This window comes from Pleurodeles waltl, chromosome 9, assembly GCF_031143425.1.
Source record: "Pleurodeles waltl isolate 20211129_DDA chromosome 9, aPleWal1.hap1.20221129, whole genome shotgun sequence".
Taxonomy (NCBI): Eukaryota; Metazoa; Chordata; class Amphibia; order Caudata; family Salamandridae; genus Pleurodeles; species Pleurodeles waltl.
In genome coordinates, this window is record NC_090448.1 from 69,870,858 (window position 1) to 69,891,101 (window position 20,244).

Genomic DNA, 20,244 nt, shown 5'->3' on the forward strand with positions numbered 1-20,244 from the left:
CTGACTCTAAAGTCGCTGCAGGCATTGAGAACCAGATGGGAGGGGACCTTGGGCAGGGAGCTGACAGATTCCAAGTGGCAGAGAGTCCTGGCATACCCCAACAGGGTTTCCCGGAACTCACGATTTAAATATCTCCAATACAACTCCATCCACAGGACATACCTAACACAACACCAGCTCCAAACAATATACAGAGGTGAACCTAGTGGGTTCCAAAGATGCACTGCTTCGGACCCAGACTTTGCCCACATGACGTGGGAGTGCCCTGGTGTACAGCAGTTTTGGCTTAAGGTTCTGGGAATGCTGGGGGACACTTTGAACCAACAGTTCACGGTTGGCCCCTCTCTCTGCCTGTTGGGATTGCTCTCTAGACCGACTTCTGGGAAGGTTGGCAGCAGATTCCTGGATCTGGCATTGGTGTTAGCCAGATACCAGATACACATGGTCTGGAAGCCTTCTGTGGGCCAGACACTGGAGGAATGGCAAAGAGACGTGACGAAGTGGGCACAGGTGGAAACACGCTCATTGAAAAGGGAGGAGGCACGAGGGGTGCGTAAGCGCCCCATTGCCTCTCTGTGGTGGAGGTGTGGGAGTCATGGGAGCAGGATAAGGACAGAGACAGGAGTTATGTTGCGAACACCTTTGAGAGACCTTGGCCTGACCCATGAGTAGATGAGAACCTGAGAGAGGAACACATCTAGTGGACACCTGATAGGTACTCACCCACGCAACAGATGGAGGCGGCAGATGAATGGTGCCCACCGGTGGTGCACTGCAGTCAGGTGTGTAGTCACACACATGGTCTTTGAGGACTCATCACAATTAACTAGCGTGGACACCCTCTTATACTAGAGACTATGCGGCCTTAGGCGATGGTTCCACATACTGGTACCTCCCCCCCCCCCCCACCCCCCCAAACATGAAATACCATAAGAACTCCTGTATAGAGAAGATCCACAGGTGCTATGTTTAGAGTTTGTTTAAATTTCTGATTTGTTAAGATGGGACATTGATATATCCTTGATCTCTGATATACATCCTGTAAGTTATGACGTGCGGGCGTATATAAGTTATAAGATTGATCCTGAATTAATGTAATCGCATGACACGGGCATAGACCCACTGAAATGCCAGCCGGGAACTAGTAACACTGAGTGTGTATGAAACTAATATCACACTGCATGAATATTAAACATGAGATGTAATACTTTCGAAAAAGCCAAAACAGTTAAAAAAAAAAAAAAAAAAAAAAACACCCTGCTTTTTCGATTGACCATAGGGTGTAGAAAGGGAAAATTTAGTGAAATTTGGCAGACTATGACCATACCTCATCACTGTACGTTCAGAAGCAGAACGGGAGCAAACAAAAGTCAGGCACCCGGGCCTGGACTTCATGACCTCCAGCATTTCCTATTCACCACCAAGAACAGAAGATTTTGACGCCCACAGCATATCACTATGGACGGTCGTAGGGATCACTAAAGCTGCTGTAAGAAACTGGGTTATTACCAATTATAAGCAAGCAAAAAAAAAAGAATTATTTTGGGTGGCTGACCATCCACCTAAAAAACGAATCTCAAACCTTGTCAAGGCGAACCTTCAAAGTCCCTTAATTATACTGAGCTCACCCCCATATAGCTATGGCACAGAGTCGACAGGCTTAACAAAGGGCAGTGTGTAAAGTACTTATGGAGTACCAAAATCTTAATAAAGTCAAACTGCAACGCCAAAATAAAAAAATAAATCCCAAACTGAATTAGAAAACTGGAGTAAAATGTCAAACAGAATGACATCAAAAGGACCAAAATTATTTTAAGGTTTTAGGTGAAAATAGCACCAGAAAGCACAAATGATAATCTATGATCGTGGGAACCCAGGAGCAAATTGAGGCTTGCAACTACAGCGCACAGGTCAGATACACCAACCAGGTTCATCCTGCTCAAATATTTTATCTTTTGATTTGGTGCTAGTCCCAGTCCTCCACAAAGTACACTTCTAAAGCTTCCTCATACCTCTGGGAGGCACTTGGAGACTCACAATGAGTCAGGCAGAAGCCAATAGGCGGGTGCACTCCAGGTCAACTTGCCACTCATTCTCCTGTCTAAAAAAAAGAAACTTTATATCTGTATTCATAGGGTTGTCATGCTGCATAGGTATAACTATAACTTAATACATTTTTATGTTTTGGCAACTGCATATAGATCTCAATTTTCATAACATTCTTGATGATATTTTAAATAATTTTCATAGTCAAATAAGAGTAAACTTTTCTTTTAGATGGTATATTCATTTACTGTTTTTCGTAGACATGGTACAGTTTTCATCCACCCAATACTTGATTCTGTATATTTTGGCTTTATAATGTATTATCTACTTATGTTTCGCATGAAATGCCTTCATCACAATCCCGCAACAGGCAATTAGTGTCTTTTTATCGTGGTTATTTTCTCTGGAAAGTGATAAACTTAATTAGATTGATGTGGCTGAACAGACTCTGCATTGTGTTTTTGCAAATAACTTGGATGTACAGTGGAGTCTATGAAATTGTGGCGATCCTGATGAAGACAGGAAAATGAACGGTTGATGACTGAATGGATTGAGCATGCGGAAAGTGCGAGGAAGAATTAGTATTTGTGTGTTTTTATATAAACCTGTGTTAATAGTCATGTTCGTGCTTGTTTGATGAACTTTAGATATGTATTGTTTGTTATTCAAATGTCAATGAAAAAATCATATTGAACATATAAAAGATTCACGTTAAGACTTAGGGCCTGATTTAGAGTTTAGTGGATGGGATTACTCTGTCACAAACGTGACCAATATCCCATCCGCCGTATTACAATTCAATTATATCCTATAGGAATCGTAATATGGCAGATGAGATATCCGTCACATTTGTGAAGGAGTAACCCCATCCGCAAAAAACTAAATCAGGTCATGAGTACTTCAAAGCCTTTGGCACGTATATATAGTCCGTTAAGGCAATTACTGTTAACAATAATTTTAAAGGTTGGACAGAGCTGCACCGCATCCTATACTTCCTGCCTTCGGTTGGCAGGACCTGTGGGTCATCTGACCTGCCCCAGAATGTGCTGCGACAGCTGTGGTGTGCTCTGGGGCACTCTGTGAGCGGGCCTCCCCATCCCCCTACAACCCAGGATTGAGGGTATATTATTGGCTTCCACCCCTCACTATGGGACTCAGGAGACATTGCCACCTGGGCTGCTAGAACATCATCTCCTAGGAACATCACTCAAATGATCTCAATTCAGCTTGTGGAACGCCTCGCCTCTACTTGATTGGATCAGCTGGTGCCAGAGAGATGGGTAGCACCACCAGAGTCAAGGGTCCCAAGGGTGACGGCTGCCATCCTACAAGCCTATCTGCACCTACTGCTACTGCTGCGGGCCCAGTCAGCACTCCTAATGACTCATCCACTACTCTGGATCCCATCTTGGCAGCCATCACCGACTCCAGGGAGGCCCTAAGGAACAAACTGAACACTGTGGTGGTAGACTTGGGCATTCTTAGGGATGATCACTGCAAGCTGTCCGATTGTGTTTGTTGACTACAGAGGGGGTTGTGTCTGACATACAACTAGTGGTGGAGTGCCTTCCTAAACAAATGACTGAAACAATAGAGCGCATTTTCATACTGGAACACAAAGGGGACGCAAAAGGGAGACAGACCAAAAACTCACACTTCTTGGGGGTCCCAGAAAGAGTGGAGGGACAGGACATGGTCTCCTTCTTGGAAAGGTTGGCTCCGTTTAGAGGTGGCACATGAGTGACTCTCGTCCTTTTTGGTATTGGACATAGCGCATAGGGTGCTATCAAAACCCCCACCGTCGGGAACTACACTGTGTACAGTAGTAGCCCAGCTGCTTTATTACTGGGATCGGGTCCATATCCTTAAAATGGCCAGAGCGAAGGGGGACATATTTGTGGACAGAGTCATGATATTCCCAGACTTCACGCTGGTGTTCCAGGGACACCAGACTTCTTTCTGGCTGCTAAAGCATGGCTCCAACAGCTGGGGGTGTCTTATGCAATGCTTTTCCTGCCAAATGAAAGGGACTGGGGAATAATGGAACACTCTTATTCACGGACCCAAACGCTGCTTGGAGGTGGACCAAAACTCACCCGAGGAACTCATAAGTGCTGCTGGGTGCGTCCGGGCGCCCCCAGAGTGGTCAGTGGAAAAGACCTTGTCCCAGTCCTACAACCCCTGGCATTTTGGTGTGAGGTAGGGTCAAACCCCCACATTACTTTTGGTCCTGAAGAAGTGCTGTGGATCACTTTTTTTTTTTTTTTTATTTTAACAGTTGGGCGCGAAACATGTCAACCTGACTTGAACTACACTTTCTTGTGCTACTCAGGTACATTATACTCCCATATTAGCCATATACACTTTATTCTTTTAATCTTGTCAAGATAGCCATCATATTAAAATTCTTATTTTGAAATGCATTAGGCAGTTTTATTTTTCCCTACCATGTACATACACCATCACATTACCCTACCCACTTAGGATATCCTTACACGTGCAATACTCATCATACGGCGTATAAAACAATAGATCTCTGTTTAAATTACTTCTGAGGGGCCCGTAGGACATTCGGGCACCGATTCTACAAGGAGCACGCCGTATGATAAAGCATGACATCCTTATGGGATGTGAGGGCACCGTAATATCATCCCTGGGATTTCCCCCTTCCAGGTATCGCCTTCCTTCCTGTTTCTCTCATGATAGGAACAGTACCTTCCCTTTGTGATTAATTATTAACTTCAGAGCCCTGGTGTTGGACCTTCACTGGCTTCCAGTTCCCCCTCTTCTTTTTTGTACTCTACACTCAATATAAGAGTGCCACCGTGCTGCAGGAAGCCAAGAGAGGATGGCACCCAATGGAGGCTACCCAGGCCTGTGATGCATTGTTGGAGGCACTGCATCCTAATGGAGAAGGGTCTGAGACTACTTCCAATGTGAAGGGTTAAGGTATCTGAGGGATGTAGCGCCTCCCTAACCTTTCCTTGTTCCTCTCAATGAATGATCCTGCCTCTGGAGATAGCTGACCCATGCGGCCACTCCCTTGTGTATGAGAAAATGTGATTGCTACCTACAGACCAGGCACGTAGGTGGCAGTTGGTTATGTCGACTGGTTGCTTTGCAGTGAATTTATGCAGGGTATACTATAGAACCGATAGGCTTAGAATTATGCCTGGTCTGGAACAAATGACTATGATGCTTTGATAGTGATTTCTCATTGATTCTGTATGGTAAATGCGATGAAAATTATAATACATTTTGGTTAAAAAAACAAACAAAAAAAAAAAAACTTGAGGCTACTTGCACCGACAGACTTCTGATGCATCTGGTAGAAGCATGCAGTTTTAGGTGGCAGCAAGTATATCTAAAAAAAAAATCAAGAAAGTTCCTGATGAACAAAAAATAAATCTATTGAGTTTTCAATATCTTACACGTAGCATACCTAATTTAAGCTAGGTTAAGGCATCATATTTATGCTTCAAGCAAGTCAATACCCGGTGTTGGAAATGGCCCTTTTTGCAGGGTCATCCCCATTCTTTTTGCCTCCTTCCTCCTAATTTTTCTGAACAGTTTTTGTTGACTTTAGGACTCTGGGCACTTTACCACTGCTAAACAGTGGTAAAGTGCATATGCTCTCTGTGTAAATTGTACTGTTGATTGGTTTATCCATGATTGGCATATTTGATTTACTGGTAAGTTCCTAGTAAAGTGCACTAGAGGTGCCCAGGGCCTGTAAATCAAATGCTACTAGTGGGCCTGCAGCACTGGTTGTGACACCCACATTAATAGCCCTGTAACCATGGCTCAGACCTGCCACTGCAGTGTCTGTGTATGCAGTTTAAAAACAGCCAATTCGACTAGGTAAGTGTACCCACTTTCCAGGGCTAAACCTTCCCGTTTTTATACATGTAAGGTACCCATAAGGTAGGCCATAGGTAGCCCCATTTGGCAGGGTGCAGTGTATGTTTAAGGTAGGACATGTCCTGGTGTGTTTTACATGTCCCAAATACTGCCAAATTCGGTTTTTACTGTTGCAATGCCCATCTCTCCCATAGGTTAAAATGGGGGCTGCCTCTAAATAACTTTAAAGCGCAGATTCCCTTTGGGAGCAGATAGAAATGTGGAGTTTAGGGTCTATGGACTCACAAATTAAAAATACATCTTTTAGTGAAGTTGTTTTTTTAGATTGTTAGTTTGAAAATGCCACTTTTAGAAAGTAGACATGTTTTTGCTTATTCCATTCTGTGACTCTGCCTGTTTGTGGATTGCCCATCTGGGTCAGTGTGACAGTTGAGCTGTTCACACCTCTCTAGACAGTGACCCAAAGGGGGCTGGGGTGTAGCCTGCATATCCTGATGAGCCATCTGTGCTGGAAGGGAAGGGAAGGGAGGATTGGTCACGCACACCTGAAAGGACTGTGCCTGCCCACACACAATGCAGTCTCCAACCCCCTGGTGTGTGTCTGGGGCCTGGCCAAGAAAGGATCTTGCAACCACTTGAGACTTTGCTTTGAAGTTTGCCAACTTCAAATGCAGAAAGGGGTATAAGAAGAAGACCCAAAACCCCAGACTTTTAGAATCTTTCTGGAATCAGGAGGAACCTCTGCCAAGGAGAAGAGCTGAAGAGCTGGATGAGGAGTACGGTCCCTTTGCTTTATTGCTTTGCTGGACTGGCCTGTAGTTGATGCTTCTGCCTTAAAAGAGTGCAAAGGATGAACTTTGCTGTGTGTCCAGCTTGAGGAAGATCTCCAAGGGCTTGGAGTAGAGCTTGAATCTTGTTGGAAGTCTCAGGGACACTAAAGACTCCAGTTTCCTCGACCTGCAGCACTGTGCTGTACAAAAAGAAAAACCACAGCGCCACCGCCAACAAAGCTGCTGGCTGGCACTGTGACCTGCCGCCGCCACACGGAGTCACATTGCCCAGCTTCGCACCGCGACCCTGGTCTCACCAACACCGTCGTCAGACGACTTCACTGAGCGTTGCTCGCACAGCGACCTGTGGGCCTCGCACTCTGGCATCGCCTGCTCACACCACAGCCTGGGCCTCCCAGACAACACCGCTCCTCCCGACACTGGCGCTGCTGCCTGCACCGTGGCCTGTGGACACCGCTCGTGAGGAGCATGAAGCATCGTCCCGTTCCGCAGCCCCAGTCCACCGACGACAGCCCCATCGACTCCAGTGTCGTCACCAGGCATCCCTGCGTGCACCGTGCCCTGTGGACATCACTCGTGAGGGCCACGAAGCACCACCCCGTCCTGCACTGCTGGCTTGGGCCTACAGATGACAGCACTTCTGCAACGATGACGCCGCTGCCTGTACCGTGTCCTGTGTACACTGCAAGGATAAGTTACTTACCTGTAAATCCTAGTTCTCTTCCATGGGTATTCCTCGTCAAAGTCAAACATTGAGTATTCCCGCCCTCGTGCAGGGACCCCGGAGCATACATAAAATACACACATGTATAAGTATGAAATATACATGAAAAATACATAGCATTTTTAGTAGATAATTTTCATACCAAACTCGTGTATACATGTGTACAACAGCAATGCAGACTATATTGATAAACAGGCTAAAATGCTTTATTTATATGGAGTTTTTATTTTTTTTTTTTAAAACAGTCCCTTTCAAATTTACAAGAAGAAAAAAAACTTTCCAAAGCCCCATAGCTGGGCCCAGGGAAAGAAGCAGTAGCAACACCAATGAAAAAAGAGAAAAAACTACATTGAAAACAATGGAGCATTATTAGCCAATAGGCTGCATGCAGGTTAACACAGCAGAACCACAAAATTTGGCACCATGCCTTTAAGACCCTGAGCACCTCCAGTATCCCACCATGCCTCAGGGGTGAAGGAGAGGTGACAGTTGGTTCACAGTTAGGTCAGTACTTTTTTTTTTACGGTGACAACGTATCCAACAGATTAGAGAGGTGGTCTGTCCTGCACTTCTAGGAGACTTGAGTCCGGGGAGGAGGGTGGGTTGTTTATGACTTTGATGAGGATACCCCTGGAAGAGAACTAGGATTTACAGGTAAGTAACTTATCCTTCTCTTCCAGGGGATCCTCATCAATAGTCCTAAACATTGAATAGATTAGCAAGCCCATCCCTTATCTCTGCGGACTGTCTCATAGAAGTGCAGGAAAAGATATACACTATGCAAACAAATTTATCAGAGATGCTTGCCCAACTTGAGCGTCTGCTCTGGCTACTGAGTCCAAACAGTAATGCCTAGTAAATGTCTGTACAGATTTCCATGTAGCAGCCTTACAGATTTCAGGGATTGGAACATTATTAAGGAGGGCAGCAGTAGCCGCTTTTCCTCCTGTCGAATGAGCCTTAGGCCTAGCCAATAACTGTTTGTTAGCCAATTGATATGCAGTAACAATACATGAAACTATCCATCTAGATATGGTTCGTTTCGAGGCTGCATCGCCTGTTCTCATATGACCGTAATTTACAAATAGGTGGTGAGATCGTCTAATCAATTTGGTCTTATCCAAGTAAAATTTTAGCACTCTTTTCAAATCCAGAGAGTGCAAAGCTTTCTCCGCCGGAGTATCCGGATTGGGGAAAAAAGTTGGTAGTGAAATGGTCTGATTAATGTGAAAATCTGACACCACCTTCGGTAAGAATGATGGATGAGTTCGTAGAACCACTGTATTTTCATGGAAAACAATGTACGGTTCCTTGGAGGACAAAGCCTGAATTTCACTGACCCTCCTCGCTGAAGTAATGGCTACGAGCAAAGCGGTCTTCCACGTAAGGTGTTGTAAAGAAGCTTTGTGGACAGGCTTGAAAGGAGGGCCCATGAGTCTAGATAATACTATGTTTATTTTCCATGGAGGAGAGGGTTTTCGAATGGGTAGAAAAACCTTCTTCAAACCTTCTAAGAAATCCTTGACTATTGGTCTTTTAAAAAAGGATTCCTGAGAAGGTGACTTACGATAGGCTGTAATGGCAGATAAATGTACCTTAATAGATGACACTTGCAGACCCGATTTTTCCAGATGGAGCAGGTAAGACAATATGACCTCCTCCTGAGCCAGAATAGGATTCTGACCATGCTGACGACACCATGGGGGTCATTCTGACCCCGGCCGGCGGCGGATGCCGCCGGCCTTGCGGGAACCGCCAGAATACCGCTGCGCGGTCAAAAGACCGCCGCGGGTATTCTGGGTTTCCCGCTGGGCTGGCGGGCGACTGCCAGAAGGCCGCCCGCCAGCCCAGCGGGAAACACCCTTCCACGGGGATGCCGGCTCCGAATGGAGCCGGCAGAGTGGAAGGGGTGCGACGGGTGCAGTAGCACCCGTCGCGATTTTCAGTGTCTGCATGGCAGACACTGAAAATCTTGGTGGGGCCCTCTTACGGGGGCCCCATGACACCCCATACCGCCATCCTGTTCCTGGCGGCTGGATGGCGGTATGGGGGTCGGAATCCCCATGGCGGCACAGCAAGCTGCGCCGCCATGGAGGATTCCCCAGGGCAACGGAAAACCGGTGGTACACCGCCGGTTTTCCGTTTCTGACCGCGGCTGTACCGCCGCGGTCAGAATGCCCAAGGGAGCACCGCCAGCCTGTTGGCGGTGCTCCCGCGGTCATTGGTCCTGCCGGTTTTTACCGCCAGGGTCAGAATGACCCCCTATATGTAGAATCTCTTCCACTTGAACGTGTAAGAGCGCCGCGCAGAAGGCTGGACTCCTTTAGGATGTTCATGCATTCCTGCGAGAGACCAAATGCCCATACTGCAGGAATTCAGGAGCCATGCCGTCAAGCTCAGAGAGGGAAGGTTGGGGTGAAGTATCCTGCCTCCCAGCCTGCAAAGGAGATCCGGTCTGCACGGCAGCCTCCTGTGTGGTTGTTCTGATAGGTTGAGGAGATCCGTGTACCAGAACTGACAAGGCCATTGCGGGGCTATGAGAATCATTCTGGTGCTGGATCTGTAGAGTTTGTTTATCACAGCTGGTATGAGGGGAATCGGTGGAAAGGCGTAGAGAAATATCCCTGACCAGTTGATCAACAGGGCATTCCCTTGAGACCCCGGATGGTAGAACCTGGACGCAAAGTCTGGGCATTTCTTGTTTATCTCGTCTGCGAAGAGCTCTAACTGAGGCCAACCCCACTGAACGAAGATGTATTCGACGACCTCGTCGTGAAGAACCCAATCGTGGGCGTCCTCGAGGGTTCTGCTTAGAAAGTCCGCCTCCACTTTTTGCTGCCCTGGGAGGTGAATTGCTGTAAGAGACATTCCCCTCGCTATGAGCCAATGCCAAATGGCCTGAGATTCCTGAGACAGGGGGAGAGATCTCATCCCTCCTTGCTTGTTCAGATAATACATTGTCGTCGTATTGTCCGTTTGTACCAGGAGAGATTTTCCCAGAATCGATGGAGCAAATGACTTGAGAGCCAGATGAACCGCTCTGAGCTCCAGCAGGTTGATATGGTACGCCCTTTCTTTGTTGGACCACAAGCCCTGAGCTTGAAGGGAACCCAGATGAGCTCCCCAGCCCTGAAGCGACGCATCCGATACCAGAGTGTCGGACAGGATTGGCTGATGAAAAGGAACTCCCATTGACAGGTGATGTCTGTGCATCCACCATCGTAATGATTGTCGCGCTCCTACCGGAAGAAGCATTCTGTCCTCCCAGTGGCCTGTGTGTTGATTCCAGTTTTCCTCCAGAGCCTCTTGGAGAGGCCTCATATGCAAGCAGGCGTTTGGGACAATGAAAATGCAAGAGGCCATGGAGCCCAACAGAGATGTCACCTGACGGGCCGTAGGCGCGGGGGAACCCATAAGGTCTTGACACTTCCTCCTTATTGATAACAGTCGCTCCTCTGAAGGATACACTCTTTCGAGCTCTGTATTCAGTATTGCTCCCAGGTAGTGGATTGTTTGTGTTGGGATGAGGGTGGACTTTTGGAAGTTGACTTATAGACCTAGACATCGGAATTCACTGAGCACAATGTCCAGATGGTTTTTCGCCTGTTCCGGAGAGGAGGCTTTCAGTAGCCAGTCGTCTAGGTATGGATTAATTAAGATTTTCTGCTTCCTTAAATGTGCTGCTACTGTTGCTTCGCATTTGGAGAATGCGCGAGGGGCAGATTTTAGGCCGAAAGGGAGCACCTTGAACTGATAGTGTTGGGAGGCTATCACAAATCGTAGGAATTTCCGATGTTTGGGAATGATCGAGATATGAAAATACGCATCTTGCAGATCTATGGAGCACATCCAGTCTCCTCGATGCAGTTGAGAGAAAATCTGGTGGAGAGCCAGCATCCTGAACTTTTGTTTCTTTATGTATTTGTTCAGCAGCCTCAAGTCTAGAACCGGTCTGAAAACTCCTTCCCGACCCTTCTTTGCTACTAGAAAATAGCGGGAGTACACCCCCTTTCCTCTTTGTGCGACTGGAACCTTTTCTATTGCTTTTTTCTGTAACAGAGTATGAACCTCTTTGGGTAATAAGCTCATGTGAGCAGGACTGGATTTGGTTGGTGGCAAGTGAGGAGGAGGTTGCCGGAAAAGAAGAGAGTATCCACTCTCTACAATGCTCAGCACCCATTTGACTTCTGTTATGCCATGCCACTCGTGAATGAACGCTGTGATACTTCCCCCAACCGGAGTGGTGTACGGTGTTAAGGGAAGCGAATCCTCATTGTTTTGCGGGTAGACTGCTGAGGTCTGCTTGAACCTCGGTCTCTTGTGGCTTTACAAGACTGGAAGAGGGGACGCCCTTGTTTCTCTTGTGGTCTCTGGGACCAATGTGGGATTTGAACCCTCTGTTGGAACGGGCGCCTGTCGTAAGGCCTGTACCTTCGCCTGAAGTCTTTCCTCCTCCCGAGGCCCACTGCCCTCATGGTGTCAACCTCCACCTTCATACGTGCCATCTCCTCATCCGTGTGGGTCCCAAATAGCGAGTTTCCATTAAACTGAAGATTCAAGATACGCTGCTGTGCTTCCTGTTTTAATCCTGTGAGTCTTAGCCAGGAAGATCTTCTCGCACAAACCCCATGCGCGTAACCATGTGCTGCTAAGTCTGCACCATCTGCTGCCGCACTAATGATCTGATTGGACACCAGACTTCCCTCCTGAAGGATCTCCTGAAAATCCTGTCTGTCCTCTCTAGGCAGCTTTTCTGCAAACCTGCTCAGTGAGTCCCAGAGTGACTGATCGTATCTACCTAGGAGTGCGGAGGCACTGGAGACCTTCATTATTGACACTGCTGTGCCACACATCTTCCTCCCCAGAGAGTCCAGGTGTCTACTCTCCTTGTCCGGTGGAACCGTAGAGGATGACGCCACTGAATGAGTCTTACGGGCTGCAGCCAATAAGACTGAGTCTGGTGTTGGATCAGCCCTGAGGAACAAAGGATCTTGATCAGGTGCCTCGTATTTCTTTAAGATCCTAGCGGGAGCTGAACGGAGGTTTGCTGGTGTTACAAAAGTCTCCATGGTTGGTTGTAGAAGACCAGGCACCAGCAGTAATAATTTCTTTGAAACCGCCCTGTGTTGCAGGGTTTCAAAGATCACCGACGAGGAGGTTGAAGGCTCTGGGACCTCAATATTCAGCTTTTGTGCTCCCCTGAGAAGCACCTCGTTGAAAGTTGTGATGTCGTCCACTGGGGAAACTCTAGCTGGTGGAGAATCCGTTAGAGTCGGGGAGTACCCTCTTACTGAAGACCCCAACGATGTGGACCAAGAAGGAGACCTTCTGTGACGGCGCAATCTTGATATTCTCTGGGAGCGTGACCTGCTCCTAGATCTTGTTGTAGTGCGCCTAGGCCTAGTGGCAGACTGGCGAGACGCAGAACGAGCCCGTTCTGTATGCGCTGTTGGTGATGGTGTCCTCAGGAGAGAAGCAGACGGTGAGTACATTCAAGAGTATTGAGAGTCTGGAGAAGCAGGCGTTTTATTAAGACTCTCCAACCACCTTGGCGATAGGTTTATGGGTGAGACATGCCCAGATGATGCAGCTCTCGACCGCCTCGACGATCCACTCCTTATGGAGACCACTGGACTTGTTGGAGTGATGTCCTTATCCGCCGGTGGTAACCGCCGCTCTTCTCCTTGCAAGATAGGACACACCTGTGTCCACATCGAAAGATGTGGAGACGAAGGGAGTACCGTGGACTGCTCAGGTCTCGACATTGAGCGCCTCGACGGTGACCGGTGGTCCCTTGAACGCGATGTGCTCAACGTCGTGTGCCTCGCCGTCGAGTGATGGGCCGCTGACGGCGGAAGTCTCTGCTCTCGCCGTTGAGGCGATCTCGACATCGTCTTCCGTGCCGTCGAGGGATGTGAGGTCTTAGATGGCGAATGAGCACGGCGGTGCTGGCTCGACGTCGATCGGTGGGTTGCCGTCGATGGATATCTGCCTTTATGATGGCTATGCACCTCCGACGTCGTATTCATCGACGTCGGTCGGGTCGCCGTTGACGGCGATCTGTGACGATGCGACGGAGACATCGATGACGTCGACGGGGAACAGACAGTCACCTTCCTACCAGATGACGTCGATCTAGCCTGTATCTCCTAAGAATGGCTTGTTGGCTGCCTGGGAAGTGAAGAGGACGATGTCTTCTGCCTCTCATGAAGACCATGAAGCCTGATTTTCTCTTTGTCCTTCAGAGTCCTTTTTGACATGTTCTTGCAGTGTCTGCAGGTGTCAGGACAGTGGCTCTGAGTCAAACACACAATACAGAGAGAGTGTGGATCAGACTGGGCCTTCTTTTTCCCACAGCAAGGGCACTTCACAAAAAGAGAAGGCATTTTCCAGTCAGGAAAAAAATCCCTTAACTCAGACAAAGGTGTAAAACGTCGAGTGAAGGGAGAAAAAATGCTGTTTTTAAATCTTTTTCTGTGAAAAACTGAAAAATTGAGAGCTCAATGTTCCAGGCTCCTCTCAGAAGAAGACGGAAAAAAGAACTGACCTAACTGTGAACCAACTGTCACCTCTCCTTTACCCCTGAGGCATGGTGGTAATACTGGAGGTGCTCAGGGTCTTAAAGGCACGGTGCCAAATTTTGTGGTTCTGCTGTGTTAACCTGCATGCAGCCTATTGGCTAATAATGCTCCATTGTTTTCAATGTAGTTTTTTCTCTTTTTTCACTGGTGTTGCTACTGCTTCTTTCCGTGGGCCCAGCTATGGGGCTTTGGAAAGTTGTTTCTTCTTGTAAATTTGAAAGGGACTGTTTTTATAAAAAAAAGAAAAAAGAAAAAGAAAAAAAACTCCATATAAATAAAGCATTTTAGCCAGTTTATCAATATAGTCTGCATTGCTGTTGTACACATGTATACATGAGTTTGGTATGAAAATTGTCTATTAAAAATGCTATATATTTTTAGTGTGTATTTCACACTTTATGTATGCTCCTGGGTCCCCGCACGAGGGTGGGAATTATCAATGTTTATGACTACTGATGAGGATCCCCTGGAAGATAAGTTGCACCGCCCTGCTTCACACCGCAGCCCTGGTCTCACAGATGCTGCTGGATGCAGTCACCGAGCCGCTGCCTGCACTGTGACTTGTGGGCACCGCACGTCACATCGTCCCGCTTTGCACAGCTGCCCCGACATCATCAGCCCGGAGTTCGATCCGCAAGGCATGTGACTTCAAGAACCTGACGATTCCTGCACCGACTGTAGAACAGACACCGTGACATCAGTGATGCTGCTCTCCGGAGCTTCTGAGATAAGCCTGACTGCTCGTGCCAAGCTACCAACGTGGTGAGCAGGGGTTATCTGAGCGAGTATCTCCATTATCCTGACTAGAGTGATAGTCCCTACTTGGGCAGGGTGCAAACCGTCTGCCAACTAGAGACCCCATTTCTAACACCTGGTGATTCCAAAGGTGCTGAATTTCAGTGCAAGTAACCAAATGTGATTGGGTACATGTCTACAGATTGACACTGCATAAAGAGACATCCATTAGAACACCATATTATTCTGCATGAAAAGACAATGCTAAACACAGGCCCTCGCACATTGTAGCTGAATATTATTCTGGACGCTTCCAATTAAGATATGCATGTCACCACAAGAAAACTATCAGTCCTTGGAGACACTAGCCCAACAAACCAATATAACAGATACATTGTACACATTCAGCAAGCCAGGGCTGTAGATACTCACTAACCTTTAAACACTAGAACTCACTAACCAAACATACCACAGCACCTTCGGCACAAAAAAGTCAACATGCACTCTAAGATAGTAGAAACATTTTGCACACAGTAGCCTGGACCCAACTCTGAGTAGAATGTCAGACCATGGAGACACTAGCCTAACATGTGATCCATACTAATTCACCAAATACTGCAGATGCAAGTCAGATGTATAAACCTCAGCTATTCACTAAATCTTTCATATGGTGGCTAAGATCTACAGTGCCAGGTAAACCACCAAACACCGCCTGCCCGTACTATAAGACCCCAAATGGGACAGCAATGGCACTCCTTGAATGAGTGTGGGTGGAGGACAGAGGTTGTTTTACAATCGGACTGCAACCATGAGATGTGCTCTGTTGAGCTGTTTTGGGGAAAGGGTATGATTCTGCTTCTTTGATCCAGCCATCAACAGATAAATGGATAAGACTCAACCCCCACACTTTTCTTTTTCCCCTCCAACATCATGAACAAACACAGCAAATTATGACGGTAAACCCTTAAATATCATGATAACATTCACTGCAGCATTTCCCTGAAAGCATATGGAAACAAGCAAATGCAAAATGAATCTTAGAAAAATTACTTGAACAGATCTTACCTTGTGCTGAACTGTAATCTCGGTTGAGCATTTGTGCGAATAATCCAGGCCCATTTCCCCAAAGGCAACAGTTTTAGGGTGCCTCATAGCTTGCAGTAGCTCTCTTTCATGAAAGTCATTGTAGAACCGTGCGAAGTGTGGGTGACAGCCAAATGCTCCCCAAACCATATCCTCCTGGAGCATATCTTCCCACGGGAACTTCTTTGTGACTCTGGGATTGCAGAAATCCGCTATGCAGCCTTGGAATTGCTTTGAAAAAGTACTGCTGTATACTTGTCTAAACTTTGCAAATGTTCCTGTGAAAGGAAGCTTGCTGTACAGCATGTCCAAATGACAATGGGTGTCAATAAATTCATCATACATCCACCTGGGCTGCTTGGCAGGTAAATCCGGCCACTCTGATTGATGGGTGTCGTGATCAGGGCTGTGTACCACACCGTTTTCAGTTTTAAGCGAATCAGGCTCCTCGGTAATTGTTCTATTGTTATCCTGGCTGATCAAAGAGTCACTCAAGGAATTCAATCCACAGCACCAGCCATCAGACAGTGCACTGTAATTACTTGAGATGCTTGTGTTCAAAGTGAGGTTTCTAGACGTACCATTTTTGTTAGTTGTGCTATTGTACAATAGGCTCCGAGCTGTGAGAGAACTATTTAGGGGGGTACTTGTACCATAATAAGCATAGTCAGACCAAGAACTACGATATAATGGAAGTGGGTACATGACTGGGGTGACGGATTCCTTACCCAGGCTGTTAGCTTGAATAAACTCATCCTGAGATAAGTTGGCAAACGGTATTACATCATCTACATCCGAAAAGTCACTTCCAATAGACAAATCTGCTTCATCAGCATTGCTCTGTTTTAGGGCACATGAAAACAAAGACAAATCAGCAACTAATACTTTCAACAGTTATCAATTCCTGAAAAACAAAAAAATAACTTTTAAAAACTACAAATGAACGAAAGAGAAAAGCCTCTTAGCCGACTTATACCCAATTTATTATTGATTTCTCAATTTGATTAATCACTATAGCAAACTCCACCACTGGATAGTGTACACTTGTTGGTAGAAACAACAGAGATGTTAAAAAGGATCTGATAAAGACCATGAGATAAATATTAATTTGGAAGAGCCGGTTTTTATCGACTAACAACGAAATCCACAGAGAGTCACTAGAAAGGTGTCTCCAAGCGTAGGATGCTTAGTACTGTGATTAGGAGGTTTCTTTAAACTGATTGTAATGCTACAAACGAGACTCGAACTGGACCGTTAGCAATAGATGCAAGAATGATTATGGGGTCATAATCTGTATTTCACCATGGATACTCTTTGTGTACAAGACGTCTAGGTACACCACTTTAAGAGGATGCTCCTTATTATAGAGATAAACCATTGGATGAGCTATGTTTCTTAATGGAATGTGATGACAAGATTGGTGGTCTGGGATCACAGACTGCATGATATGGATGATATTCATCAACAAAGGCGAAGTGGTAATATAGGCAAAGAACCAGGAGTCTGATTTTGTTCCTGGAAAATATTTTTATAGTTATCCGATCGAACATTCAAGGGTAGGAAGAGCTCAGAGTCGATCAATTGCAGGTAGATGCAAGGAGGCCCTGTGCTGGCTACCCACTACCCCTTCCTTACACCCACAGACATGCTGTAGACATAGCAGCAGAAATGGAGGACATCCTTCGGGCCACAGACAAACTGCAGACACAGCAGTAGAAAGTGAGAGGACGGGAGGCACTTAAAAAAAAAAATGTTTTAATTAAGTTTAAGTCAAAAATACATATATACCAGCAGCATTAAAAAGGGAGCGGTATAATAGTCTAACACAATGTATTTTTTGGACTGGTTCCATGCAGTATGTCACTAATGATAAATTGGTAGTTATACAAAAGTCCATTCCAAAATTAACAGTGCAGCACCGGAAAGGGACATACATCAGAATGCGTTATAAGGGACAGCAAACATAATAACAATCACTATAAGGAAATAAAGAATCCAAGGTAAATCATGTCTAGAGAGGCCATGTGGGTCCATTTCAAGTACACAGCCAATCATCCCAGACAATTATACAAGACAGAGCAGATGCAACCTTTTTCAAGAAGGACTCTATAGGATCACATGATTACACTAGGTGAAGGAAATCTGCCTCTTGGGCACCATATTCGTCAAGTCAAAGTTACAGTGTGCATGGAGATCCTACTTGCACAGATTGGCTGGGTTGTAGAATGCCCTGTGTAGAAACTTAAAATGAAAAATTAGTATTTTGCTGCTTGAGGACAACAGAAATGGCACCGCTCATTTGGCACTGCCTGTCCCAGATTGGTTTACCAACTAGATTTGGCCTGGCATTCAGTGGGGGGGGGCCTCCCTCTCGAATTGAGCGATAAAGCAGGGTTACCAGTTGTTTCATGGACGACTTTGTGATAAGAGTTTTCCTGAAGGAAGGATGGGGCTACAGGTGCTGCGGATACGATACTACAGGAATACATCAAGTAGGGTACATGCGGGGACTAGGTCTTTCACCTACCTTCTTTGCATAGGCCGCCCCAGGCCAGGAGACAGAGCGCTGCTGGGATATGGCTCTTGGCTCATGCGTCATCAGGAGTCTTGGATGGTAGGACATTGGAATCCCAGAAGTGTTGATAACGTCTTGGCCCACCATCTTCAGTATGCATGCACTAGGCACAATGCGGTATTTACAGTTTTTGACAGCCGGGATAACGTTGTAGAGGCAGAGGAGCTACATTATCGAGCTCAAGTGCAGTATGTAGAAGTTTAAGGGGGAAGGTTGCACCAATAGTGTGCGAAGCAAGCCTGTGTGCATAAATAGCAAAGCTCACACTCGGGGGTCTTGAACCCACTAAATTGAAAAGTACTTCCCATTTAATCGTAGACAGCCCACCCGCACATGCCAGTTCAACAATCTTGGATCAGCAAGTGTAGAAAATGAGTCCATTAGGAAATGTAACTGTTTCGGGAGGACTGCCATCTTCATGAGGGCAATATATTCCAGAAGTCGTAACCGGAGGGAATCCCTTAGCTGATCCGATAATTTGTTGATGGAAGCTACATACTTCTCCCTGATCATCACATGAGTCTCTGCTAATCCAGATACCAAGTTATTTTACATAACCCTAACACCACTGCATTAAAAAACCTGGGATAGATCCAGAAGTGCAATCTATGATATTCACACGTGATAAGTAATCAAATCGGACAAATTCCCTAATTAAAAGATTAAGACATTTCCTGGGTTTCCAACGATATAACGTCACGTCATCTGCATATAGAGGAAAAGCCTTTACGGCATCTAGAAACATGGCAGCAGCATCTACATAGAGCTCCAGGTCATGAATAAAGGCAGTGTGCACGTATATATTGAGTAGTGGCTCTACCAGGGATGAACTTGGTTTAATCTGGGTGTACCAAATCCAGGAGTAAGAGAACACAAGTAAATACCTATTAATTTTGCAAGGATCTTGGTATCACAATTGAGGAGAGACAGCAGACAGTATGATTGGCAGTTAGTAGCTGTTTTTCTGAGCTTCAGTAAGGCAGTCAAGATGACTTCATATAGAGTTGGAGAAAGGACCCACGTTTCCTAGACTCTTCAAAAACGAGGTTGTGCAGCAAGAAAGTCAGCGAATTACCTGTAACTCTCCATGGGCAGACTATCCGAACTCAGGGGTCTGTCTTGACAGGCAACAATTGAAGACTCCTTAATTCCTTCGAGAGTGAACGTTTGGGATAGAAACTCGCAGTAGGCGTCATTGATCCAAACTAGAGGAGTATCTTCCAAGTATTTTGACTTGCTTGCTAAGGACAGAGCCCACAGATAGAGGTTAATAGAAATATACAGAAAAGGTGTCTAGGATTCACAACTCGTCATAGTGAGGAAGTCTCAAGGACTCAGGAATTTGTGATGTTGCCGATGTAAACATCAGCATTGCATTATACCCGCCAATGACATGAGAGAGCGTTCACCATCACCTTTGTGCAGGCCCGTGGTGTACTTCCCCCTCAAGAGACGCTCCCTATCTGCCACCTCCGTATACTCCGAGGTCTTACACCGCATGCAATCCACAGTAGGGGTCATGGGCACATTTGGGAGAGAGAATTTCAGGACTTTAATGTCAATTTCCAAATGGAATAGATGAAACTTAAGTGATTTAGGCACCTCACATAAAAAGACACACTTTGACGTCAAGAATGGAGGCACAGAAAACCTATCTGTTAAAAAGCAAAGAGGCAATATCGATTAGGGGAATACCAAAGTCATGCATAGCATGTAACCGACTGATTGTGCACAGCAGGAGGGATTAGGTGAAAAGTAAAGGAAATAACAAGGATGACAACCGACAGCTTACCACACTATTTCCGGCATTGCATGTTTCAGAGAGCACCATGTAGTTTGAATACACAA

The 20,244-nt window shown here is 46.1% G+C and overlaps 1 protein-coding gene across 1 annotated transcript in view; it reads right to left on the reverse strand.

Moving 5' to 3' along the window:
* Window positions 1-17,468, reverse strand: part of TATDN2 (TatD DNase domain containing 2) — a 222,264-nt gene extending 204,796 nt beyond the window's left edge. Inside the window, exons 1-2 of the mRNA XM_069207416.1 lie at window positions 17,457-17,468; window positions 15,804-16,661 (exon numbers count right to left, since the gene is read on the reverse strand). Of these exons, the coding sequence (XP_069063517.1) occupies window positions 15,804-16,661; window positions 17,457-17,468 (870 nt within the window). The remainder of the gene's footprint in view (window positions 1-15,803; window positions 16,662-17,456) is intronic.
* Window positions 17,469-20,244: the final 2,776 nt, after the last annotated feature.